Source organism: Equus caballus, chromosome 1 (assembly GCF_041296265.1).
Source record: "Equus caballus isolate H_3958 breed thoroughbred chromosome 1, TB-T2T, whole genome shotgun sequence".
NCBI lineage: Eukaryota > Metazoa > Chordata > Mammalia > Perissodactyla > Equidae > Equus > Equus caballus.
Window position 1 is genome coordinate 106,721,446 of NC_091684.1, and position 12,003 is coordinate 106,733,448.

The 12,003-nt window shown below is 51.3% G+C and overlaps 1 protein-coding gene across 6 annotated transcripts in view; it reads left to right on the forward strand.

Moving 5' to 3' along the window:
• Window positions 1-12,003, forward strand: part of NTRK3 (neurotrophic receptor tyrosine kinase 3) — a 364,056-nt gene that overhangs the window by 62,072 nt on the left and 289,981 nt on the right. For all 6 annotated transcript variants that reach the window (XM_023650428.2, XM_023650421.2, XM_023650423.2 and 3 more), the window contains exons 2-3: window positions 6,974-7,048; window positions 7,808-7,879. In XM_023650428.2, the coding sequence (XP_023506196.1) occupies window positions 6,974-7,048; window positions 7,808-7,879 (147 nt within the window). The remainder of the gene's footprint in view (window positions 1-6,973; window positions 7,049-7,807; window positions 7,880-12,003) is intronic.

A 12,003-nucleotide genomic window follows, 5' to 3' on the forward strand; every position in this document is an offset into this window, starting at 1 on the left:
TCCCATCTGTTCACCGCATGATCTGAATGTTCCTTTCTGTGGTCCCGGGGGGTCCCGGGTGCGGGTCTTGTTCAATGTGGTCCCTGGTGTGCAGCTGCTTCTAGAGCTGGTGTGCTAATGCGCTGGCATGCTGGGGTTGCCAGCCCAAGAAGGTTCCCCAGACTCTTGGGTCCAGCTTCCCAGGCATCTAGTACCCGCCCTGACAGCTGTCAAGGGAAGGAGAGCCAGGTGACTTGGCTGGTGTGATCCGATGCATCTCCTCCCCAGCCGCCTTGGTGCCTGAGCTCCGTGGAGCTGTTGCTCCAGACGGTTTGTTTATAATGCTAAACATATCAGATAATTGAAAGCTAATGCTTCTGTCTGGATCACTAGACATAATATGCCTGGATAACAAATCAATTTCCTCACTGCCCTACAAAGCTTCGAAATCAGATGCACAGCACATTCTTGTGCGTGTACGTGTGTGTGTGCATGCACTCACGCATGTGCCAGCTCCCATGCTGACTTGTGAGGAACTGGAATTCCAGGCTAGTTTCCCCAGGCAGTGAACTCCAGACTTCAGTTCGGGCCTCCATCTTAGAACAGGATTCAGGTGAGAAGGGGATGAGAGCCCCAGGTCTGACGGGGGACGGTCCAGAGAGAAGGGACATCTTACACAGTCTTATATGAAGCTCTCGTGGTCTGTGTTGGAGGACTGGAGTACTCGTATACAGAAATGTCTGAGAAATGCATTTCAACTGCCTCCTGCCAGGGTGCCCCTCCAAGAATGGATATACAGAACATAATATTAGTGGTGTACACTTAGATGCCACCAGGAAAATGTGAATTATGACTACGCCTCCAAGAATATTTCAGTTATCTGGCAGCCTCGGTCATCCAGAAAGGAGATGAGAAACACAGTAAGGAAACAGGGCAGATATCTACCTATCTCTGTGTGAGTGCGGGTGTGTATGTGCGTGTATGTGAATTTTCTCGTATTCACTTAGATCCTTATTCAGATTTGATTTACTCTTACTAACACAACTCCAACAATAGTAGTGCCTTCAGCTGTTTATCGCACTAGCGCCATGCATCAGTAGTGCATCGAGGATTTGGGCGTTGCCTCATCTAATCTTTACAACAACTGAGTTTCCTGTGAGGAAACTGAGGACTGCAGAGGCCTAAGTGACTGGCCCAGGGACATCCAGCTTCTAAGTGCCAGAGCTGGGTGTGGTCTCCAGGCCAGCCTGGCTCCAGGGTGCCCCCTCTTAGTCTCTGGGCTCCACAGGGCTGCAGAGCAGGCTGGAAGGGAGGAGGGCCCCGGGCCAGATGCTCCAGGGGTGATGGTCACGGCCTGATAGCAAGGAGCTAGAAAACTGTTAAAAATGCGTGCAATAACCATTAGAATTCAGGAATGATATCAGGATAGGGCCCTTTTGGGTAGGGGCACAGATTCTGCATCCATCAAGAGCTGCTGAGGGGGCCGCTCTATTACAGCTCAGCAGACTAGTTAGGTTGGTCGTGACGATCCAAGATCATCAAGAAAATGTAAGTCATGTTCTGCCTACTCTGCTTAAGAAGTCAAGGAGTTGTGGAATGCATTTCAGGGGAACAAAAGGAACATTCAGCAAGGAAGCTGAACATGCAAAGGTTTTGCATTTAAATTTAGTTGTCTGGAAAATTTGGTTATGAGGAACAGCTCATTAATAGCACTGAGGAGTCACAGTGAAAATAGGGATCTGCCAGCACGGGAGGAGAGAGAAAAGGTTGGAAAGATGGGGCGGTACTGGGACCCATGTCCCACTGCCACCAACCAGGCCCTTGTCTTGCCTAATACTGAGGTGACAAGGAAAGTTCTGTCAGGTGAACGATGCCCTGCCCCTCTCATGGGCCTCCCCAACAAACTTAGTCCCCTGGTGTTGGATGGAGGTGGACGTCTCAGTGCTCTAGAGTTTTCTATATATAAGACTTAAATATTGGAGTTATAAACAACTCTTAAACATATCCACATGACATGTTTTTAATTAAAATACGGGCCACACAGTCTGTCCCATCTAATTTTTGTATACTTGGAGATTGCCAATTCATTTCCATTTTGGCCCAAGCCAAACAGAAGGAGGAAGAAAGCTCTGGTACAAAAGCACAATCAAATTTATTCCACCCTGAAGGACTTTTGAATTCTCTATGGATGTATCAATTAATATTTCGCTTGTGCCCTAGTTCATCCCCAAAATGGATGTGGAGCATCTGTCTGTGGTTTGGGTTTGTCTGCTCCAGGACTGGAGCCGCTGTTGGGAAGCATTGGGACTGGCTTCATTTTGGGTAGTTTCTTTTCATGCTTCTGAAGAGCCTCTGCACCTGAGCGATCCTCTGGCTCTGATCCACCCACGTCTACCTGGCGGCAGCACGTTCTCTGACCACGGGGCCCACCTGGACCTCGCGGAGGTTTTCTGAGCTGCAGCCCTAAGCACGGGTCTGGCTCGGGAGCTCAGCGTTGTCATGACTTAAGCCTCACTTCCTCCCTCTCTCTGGAAAAGTGTTGCACCTTAGCTCTTGGCAAAGAGTCGTGATTCTGGGGTGTGAAGGAAGGGCGGTGGCCAGAGGTAGGGACAGGGCACCCAGCTGCCTCTCTGGATGGAGCATTTCACATTGCCACGTGATGAGAGGGCCTGAGAAATGCACAAGAGGAACTTGTGTTGGAGGGAAAAGACCCTTGGCCAGTGGATTCCATCCAGAGACCATTGTCGCTTCTGGAATGTGTAACCTGGATTTGGCCATCGTCCAGGGGGCCAAAGCATCCCTCACTTCCTCTCGAGTACTGTCCTTGGCTAGAGAGGGTCCAGGAGCCCTGGTTTTGATTTTCTCCTCTCACTTGGACCCAGTGACCTGGAGGCAAGCCTGTTGGTTTCGGTCTGGGGCCTCTTTGTGTTTGCTGCAAAGCGGTTGTCTTCAAAGTTGTTGCTGTTTAAAGCCCTGGGACTCTTGCTTCAATGGCAGTTTTAGGCGGAAGCCTGATGGAATCAAGTCGCATTTCCCAACCTCAGTACTATGGACGTTGTGGGCTGGTCATTATTTATTGTGGGGCCTGTCTTGTGCGTTTCTGGAATGTTTAGGAGCGTCCTTGGCCTCTACCCACTAGATGCCCATATCACTCCCTTCCCCTAAGGTGAGACCACCAAAAAAGTCTCCAGACATTGCCCGATCTCCCCTGGGGGCCAAAATTGCCTCCAGCTGAGAACCACTGTATTACAAGAGACTAAAGTGGAGCTAACTAAAGTCAGGATGGGGGCCCGGGGTCTTCCCCTTAGTCTCCTCTCTACCCCTCCCCTCCTGCTCCTGGTGAGGGTAGGGGCTCCCGATTGAGCACAAGGCTGCTGGCCGCTGTTCCCAAGACCAGAGCGGACAAACGCAGCATCTCACACGGGGGCCCCTGCTCCTGGTGTCGCTCTGCGTTCTTTTTCAAGACGCCTCTGCGGGGATGGACTGGGGCAGCCTGTGGTCCGGAAACAGGGGGACCGGTGACTGCCCTACACGACGTTCAAAACCTAACCTTCCTTTAAAAAGATGGTAGTCACTGATCGTTTTTCAAATGATAAAATAAATGCCCGATGAAGACAGCTGGATGACCTAGAAAAGCGCAAAAATGGAGAAGCCACCTGTAATCGTACCAGGCCAAGGTACCCACCGTTTACCACGCACAAAGGCAGGCTGAACCTGCTCTCATACCTTATCTTAGTTATTTATTGTATTTTTAGAGCCTGCCTTTTCCACTGAAACTCACGGCCTCCCTAATGGTGCAAAGCAGCCAGCAGCGTTACCAGAACTGACCCCCGGCTGGTACAAGTGGTGAGTCATAGGAGAGCTTGGCAGGCGTCCTGCCGATGTCATCCACAGATGTCAGGCTGCGCCTTCACCGCCCCGTGCTCCCCTTGGAAACTGCCCTGAGCTGCCGTTGGCGCGTCCCCTGAACCTGTTTGTGACTTCTGCAGGAGCATTTTCCTGGAGGTCGTGAATGACAGGCTTACTACCCCTCCACCCTTCTGCCACATGGAGTTTTTATCAATGATGGCTGAGAAATGACAACTTCCAGCAGAACCGTGATACCGTTTTTAGCTTGAAAACTGAGAAGACTGCTCAGCCTCTGCAAGGCGCAGGCTTAAAAATAATCCTCGTGGCCGGCCAGCACTTCCTGAGGACATACTGTGGGCCCCTGGCTGCTGGGAAGGGAATTTTAACGTAGTCTTTCAATCCCCGCATCATTGTTATGCTGGAGGTATTTCATTTTCCCCATTTGACAGATAGAGAAGCTGAGGCACAGACAGGTGGAATAATCTGGCAGGGTCACGTAGACAGAGGTAGCGATGGGGCCAGGATATGCATCCTGGCAGCCTGGCTCTAGGCAGGGGCCCACAACCTTTTTCTATAACGGGCCAGAAAGTAAATAATTGAGGCTTTGCAGGCCATATGGTCTCTGCAGCAACCACTCAGCTCCATGCTTACTTCGAGAGCAGCTATAGACAATAGTAAATGAACAGGCGTGAACACTCAAATTTGAATTTTGTATAATTTTCATATGTCACAAAATAGGATTCTACTTTTGATTTTTTTTAAAGCTGTAAAAGCTATTCTTAGCTCTCAGGCTGTACAGAAACAGGCAGTGGGCTGGATCTGGCCAGTGGGCTGAAGCTTGCTGACCCCGTTCTAGAGACCAGACTCCTAACCACACTTTGCACTGTGGCTGTAAAAATGCGATTCCCTGATATAGGAAAACTCAGACCCGACAGAGGAAGCAAGGGCGTATTCTTTTGACCAGGAGCCCTTTGCACCAAGGAGTTAATGCATGGCCCTGCCGTATCCTGGTGTGCGCCTGAGTGGGAGGAGGGTCAATCTGTGGACATGAGGGCTGAGAAGGTGAATCATTGCAATGATGATTGACAACTCAACCCTCGTAAAACACGTTTATGGAATTCTAATGTGGGCTAAAAAAACCCGATTTCATTTATTTAAACAACTTGATTGATAGCTGCTTATTGGGAGCAGATCCTTGTCTGCAGCTGGGCTCGCACGAATGCACGGCCGTCTGCAGGAGTACTGACATCTACTTGGTAGTTTACATGGACCCATGGCCCAGTGAGCACACTGGGGTCGGGGGGCACTGGCACAGGTCGTTCTACTCCTCTGCCCTTTCTTTTCATCTGAAATGGAGCCAGGGCCCCTGCCTTGGTGGGACCAGACCAAACAAACTGCCCTGGGGCCATGAGGCTCCCAGGGAGAAGACTTTGGAGTTGGAATCCAATACCGACCTGGCCACCTGGTCCACGTCCCTGGCAGATGCCAGTGTGTCTGGCTGCTCAGCGGGGGCTCCGAGAGAATGTGGTACAAAACGGCATACCTTGTCACTGTGTGGCTCTGAAATGCTTCCAGGGGCCCTGGCCACTGCCACCCTGCTGCCTTTCTGGCTCTGGCTCACTCGGTGGCAGATGGCAGCGCCGCGGGTGCGCTGGGGCCAGAGAGGAGATGTCTGGGGAAGGTGGCTGCCACTTTTTTGGCCTGAGTGGGCCTCCAGTAACTCCGTCCTAGGGTGAGCTGTCACCCGTCTGCACTCCTGGCTAAAGAGGGTGCTGGGCCCTCGGGGGCACTGATGGGAGAGTCAGATCTCGGGAGGGCTGGGTGGGCAGTGGAAGGCTTTGTCCCCTTGGAGCTCCTTGGGATGGCAGCTGTGTCTGAACGGTAGCCTCTGGTACAGCTGTGGAGTTGGAAAGGGGCTTGGTCATCATTGGTCTGATGATTCTCAACTTTGGGACCCCAAAAGCAGTAGTGGAGGATGTTTGTCCCTGGAGTTTTGTCAATATCAAAAACAAAACAAAATACCTAACAGAAATCAAAGCCATACCCATGACAAGCCCTCCCATGCTTACAGAACTTTCTGTAAGCAAAGCGAGTTCCTTTGCTTTGGGGTGGAATTTATCCACTGGGCAAGTTAGGGCTGGTTTATATCTGTTGATGAAAAGCTCTGGTTAACGGTGATTTACATCTTTGATTAATAAATCCAAGAAGATGAATTAATTATTACTTAATAAATGTAGTGTGCTTGCTCCACACAAGCCTCTTGAAACTTGAGATCTCTTTTGGGAGGAAGTTCTGAAAGGAGATCTTTGTGATGAGAAGGGGCCAGAAACTGTCCATTTAGTGCAACCCTCCTCCTTTACAAAGGAAGATGCGAGAGGCCCAGAGAGGTCAAAGCTCTCGCTCAAAGCTCTCGCTCACAGCCACTGGCTTCTTAAATCACAGAGATGAAGCTAGCGTTGGACTCCTTGACTGCCACTCTCACATACTTTCCGTGACACTGTGGTGCCTCCCTGGTCCCTTGGTTGTCCCTTTCCTTGTGGAGTCAGTTCTGCCAAAACAAGCCATTGGTGTTCTTGAACTCCATATGGATTGGGCCGTGGTCACCCAAGTTGAGACTTCAGTGTCTGGACCCTTGGGGACCCTGAGGAAGGTGTGTGTTCCTCCTGCCTTTTCCTACCCAAAAGTCGTGCCCACCAGCAAGCCACTCTCGCACCCCTTTTTGTTTCCGAGTCATTTGTATTGTCATTATTATGGGCAGGAACTGAGAAAATGAGCCTTTGCTTAGGAAATCCTAAAGATGAAAATGAAGGAGAGGGGACAGAAAGAAGAAGTCAGGAAGACCCACAGGGAGGTTGGGTATCAAGTCTTTAAAGAGTAGAGTCTTTCTGGAGCCGAGGGGGGACATTCAGTGCTGTCCAAGGGCCAGGCACTTTGGCCCTAACAACGACCCTGGTGGGCAGGTGGTGTACACCCCACTGTGCAGAGGAAGAAACTGAGGCTCAGAGAGATTTGGTGACTTGGCAGGAGGCCTGGCTCGCATGTGGCCGATCCAGGATTCCAGCCCAGGTCCCTTTGGCTCTAAAGCCGGTGCATCTCCCTGGGCCCCTCCGCTGACCTGAACCCTGCCTTTCCTCCTCCCCTGCAGACACATAGAGAACTGGCGCGGCCTGCACACGCTCAACGCCGTGGACATGGAGCTCTACACTGGCCTCCAAAAGCTGTGAGTGCGCCAGGTCACGGGAGGGGCCTCGCCCAGTGGAAGGGGTGGGGGTCCACCTGTCCACCTTCCGGGGCCGAGTGATGGGCCCTGCTGGGCTGCTGTCTGCACTTCCCCTGTGAGGGGGTCCTCTTTTAATAGAGTTGGCACCGCCCACTTAGGGAATGCCAGGGGCTTCAAAGCCTTCCCCATTTCACTCCCACATTCCACCGTAGCCTCCAGAGGTAAGGGGGTCGTGTGAGGTCTCACCCTGTGCATAGGGTTTCAAGGCAGGACCTGAACCCAGGTCTCCCAGGCTAGTGTTCTTTCCTCAGCCCTGTGCTTGACTCACGGTCCCCATAGAGTATGCGATTTCCCAGCCACCTCCTCCTTTGGACCTTAGTGCTATTGGCGGTGGGGGATTTGGGGTGGAGGGAGGGAGATGGCTCAAAGCGGGCAGCAGCCCTGTGGTTGCTGGACCAGATCTGTGAGCAGGAGCTCTGCCCTTACCTACTGGCCAGGATGGGTGGAGGACAGCTGCCAGCCCTGCCCACTCACATCCTGAACCCTCCCCCAGGTCCCAGTGGGGTGTGAGCCCGGATGCCCCCCCCTCCCCGAAAACCCCCGATTGGACCACCCAGTGATGGCTGACAATGAAGAAGGGATTCAGTTCACAGATGCAGCTGCAGGGCCAGTCTAGCCCTGACCTCCTGTCAGCTTTAGACCGGAGGAAGTGTCCCCCTTCCCTTAAGCTCTGCCGACCATCTTTTTCTCTCTCTCCAGGACCATCAAGAACTCAGGACTTCGGAGCATCCAACCCAGAGCCTTTGCCAAGAACCCCCACTTGCGCTATATGTGAGTAGAGCTGGGTGCTGGGCCACAGGGAGTGGGCGGGTGGGGGGCCCACGGCAGGGAGAGAGTCCTGGGCCAGGGAGCTAGAGACCTGAGATCTAGACCTAAGCTTTGCCGTGGTGCGCCCTGGGGCAAGTCCGGTAACTTCTGTGGGCCTCCGATTTTGCCTCTTAAAATGAGCGTTTTGGATTTGATGATCTCTAAGTTTCCTGTTGGAAAGAAAGCCTAGAACCAGGGCGTAGAGGGAGGTTCTCCTGAATCCCAAGTTTGTTCACTTTCCATGATGAAGTTTGCAATTTATGAGAATGTAAATGGTAGGAAATTCCACATGTAAGTGTAGCATATGATGTGACCGCTACACTTTTAAGGCCATTTGTAGGTCCACAACTGTGTATGTGTGTCGGGGTCTGGGGTTGGAAGAAGACGGAAAGCAGGACTAGACCAAGTGTTACGTCTAAATAGATCCTGGGTTCAATGGAGAAAAGCTCTGAGAAGTGGAGACAAGTGTATAGAAGGTCACACAGCTTTGGGACAAGCTGGAGGTCACATGGCTCTGGTGAGACTCCTGTCTGCCAGTGCCTCCCTTTCCCCACCCCTCCCCTCTGCCTACCTGCCATGTCTGATGGTGGAGGGGCCTCCTCAGGGTTGGCTCTGGTTAGACCTGGGGGTGGAATTGCGTGAGCTTGGTGCTTCCTCTTCAAGCCAGGTTCTGGGCTGAAGCCTCAGATTCAGCTGGAGGATCGCCACGTCTTGGGGAGAAGGTGGGCTTCGAAGGAGGCCTAGGGCGAGCCATCAGGGGAAGCACCAATCCACTGCGTCTGTGGGGGGTGCTTGCTGTCCAGTCAGCTCTTCTTTGAGGCTAGTGGCCATCTTGGACATCTACTGGGCATGTTCCCCAAGAGCAGAGATTCCGCAGGAACCAGGGGAGTGGAGTCTTGTATTTGGGGAGAAAATGGAGGAATGATATGCACCGAGTCTTGCCTTTGGCCGCTTGAGAATTGCACTGGTGGAAGCGCTTTGCATTTGATAATGGAAGGGCAGCCTGGGTGGGGAGGAATCTCATGGGAGAGGCAGGCCATCCAAGGGCAGCTCTTGGAAAGTGGCAGGGAGGGGAGGTGCAGAAAGAGAAGACATCATGGAGCACTGTGGTGGGGAGTCGTTTCTCTTCTGTGGGGTCCTGGCCTCACCCCCAGGCTTCTGCGTCTTTTCCCAAGTACAGAGTGGGTGCTTGATAAATATTTTTTTTATCCCTTATGGCCACCCCTGTCTTGTGCTGAACTTTCTTTCCTCCCTCTGGAAATAGCATACTGTACGGCCGTTGCTCAGGGCCCCATGTCTTCGCTGCGGGGGACCGAGACCTCCCTCTCAACTGTGTCATGTAGCTCTCGCCCGCTGGCCCTAGTTGAGCCTCTGTGGTGGGATTCTCCTGATGTGGGTTCTTTGCAGCTGGGGGTTGTAGCTGGGAGCAGAGGAGGGCCTTGGACCAGATGTTCCAGGTGTTTATTTTATTAGGGATTTGAGTTTCACAGTAAAAATATCCCAGGGGGAGGAACTTTTGACCTCTGAGAAGTTTCCCTGTTCATGCTGACTCATATAAGGGTCATGAAGCTGAAATGCCTACGGCGGACCAGGTGGGGACAGCAGGGGCTGGGGACCACATGTGCCCTGGAAAGGGGCAGCCAGTGAGCACTTCCAGCTGATGGCTGCTGTGTGGAGGTGGGGCCTCGTGTTGCCAGACTCACTGTTTATTCAGGAAGAGCTGGAGGTCCAGTGAAACCTCTCAAGTTTTAAATACAGGCAACTAAAAATAAACCTATCAACTCCATGGGCCAAAAAACCCACTCCGTGGGTAGAATATGATGTATGGAGTGCCAGTTTGTGGTCTGGGGTCACATTTGGGGGAGAGAAGCTGTCAACATGGGAGAAGCTTTGTCCTCTTTGAGGACAATGGCTGGATGCTCAGAGGCTAGGGTATTGTGTTACCCATAGCTCTTGGGGAAATCAAGAGGGCTTCAGAGACCCATTGTGTTTCTACAGGCCACGGAAGTGGGAGTGGGGGCTGCCTCGGGTTACGGGTGTCTCTGAAGTGGGATGTACTGGAATAGGTCTTTGACTTACCTGGAGATCCTGGAAGAGGGCTTTGACCCCCTGTCTCTTTGGGGATGATCTGGGGTCTGCTGGGTTGTGGCAGTGACAGGCTGGTGAGGCTTTGCAAGATTCCCAAGGCTTTGGGGGCAGGAGGAGTCTGTTTGGAGTAGGTTCTGATGACGCCAGTGAGCCTGCCCGTGACCTTGGGCCTTGTTTTCTCCTGGACACATTGACTAGCTCTTGTCAAAGTGTTTGCTGTGGGCTGCAGGGGGATCAGGAGCAAGAAACATGGGTCACTGTCAGTCTACGCCCAATTTAGGCCTGACTACATACTGGGTGAGTTGGATGCTCAGCTTGATGTGAGAAGGTCAGCACGTGGTCGAGGGGCTCCAACAGGCACAGTGGGGCTTCCAGAGGAGCCTGAGTCATAGAGAGAAGAGTCAAGAGGTCGAGGCGTAGGCACTGGCTTCATCCCTGGGTTTATTTATTAACTTTTCCCATTTATGAAGACACGCCCTAAATCCCGACTGAGTGAATTTCCCGGCAGTTCAGGACATTTTCTCCTGGCAAATGGGCCAGGTTTCTCTACTCTCTCTCACAACATCTTCTATTTCTGGCCTCTAAATGCATTTACAAGTCTTCAGGCCCCAGCTGAGCAATCACAAGATGATCACTTACTCCAACACTAATTGCCGAGCCCTGGCTTGGCGGCTTTTTTCTTTCTAATTTTTTTTTAGGGTGATGGCTGAGAGGTCTTTTCTTCTCCCTTATGTACAGAATAAGACGCAGGAAGTGAAATCACTGTGCCCTATCCGATGTCAAGTTGTCCAAGTTGTTCTGATTGGTTCCATTGTCCCCCACCTGAAGCTGCTGTCGCTTTAGTCAGTGTAATTCTTTTTAGGCCTGAAAAGGAAGCAATGATGTTAAAGCCAAGTTGTCTGCCACAAAGAAGCCTGGAGATTCGGACTCTTGGATCCTACTTCAAGGTTTACGTGTGACTGACCATCTCCACTTGACCACGTCAGTTTTCTCCATCTTTTATTGAAGATGAAAAAGTAAAATATTGATTTATGTTCATCAAGGGAAATTCTTTGAGAGACTGGAATATTCTTGACCTACATGTCCTTTCCCTGAGCTTAAGGATTTTGCATTAAAGATTCTTAAGGATAAAGATTTTCCAGATTGATACTTGGAATAGCTATTTGTTCATCTGTAAAATGGGCGTAATAACAGCGCCCTAGGCATGGGCTGTGGTGGAGATTGAATGATAGGAGGCACAGACAGCGCTTAGCCCAGTGCCTGGTAAACAGGGTTCAGAAATGGCAGTTGCTAGTAATGATAGCAACTATTGTTGTTATTGGTGGTGGCGATAAGAGAATCAAAGGGGAGGGCTTTAGGTGGCCACTACTTTATCTTGGAAAAGCTGAATTTCTGTCCTACAGTGCAGTCCATCTCCCTGGTGGCTGGAACAGTCATATCTGCCATCCCTGGTGTCCTTCTTCCTTGAACACTGATGAAGAAACCGGGTAGACTCTCTGTTCTCTCCATTTAGTCCCCTGCTCTGGACCCTGTGGAGACCCCTCTTAATGCTGTTAGTTTTAGAAAGGACCCAAGCAATTGCAACTAATGAGCTTACACTTTATTTCCATCTGATTTGAGACCACATCCACCCGCATGATTGAACTTGGACTGTGTCCTCCGCAGCTGGCTCGTGCTTCCTTTTTGGGGTTTGTTTTCTCTGGCGTGGCTCACACACTGGCTGGAGCTCCACTGGGGTCCCCATAAGTAGACCGACGTCGATGTCTGTCTATGAACTGCACTCAAAAGATAGTACTTTCCCTCATCTGTAGTGCACTTGATGGTTTTCAAAAAGTGCTTTCTCATACATTATCTCATTTAATTCGCATTGCCATCCTGGTTGGGGGAGTGTGGTTAGGAGACAGCCCAGGGAGGGTCTGACTTGTAAGTAACAGAAGTGGAACTTCCAAGAAGTCCTCTGATTCTCTTTCTAGGAATCTCTCTGCTATGTCTCGTGGGAC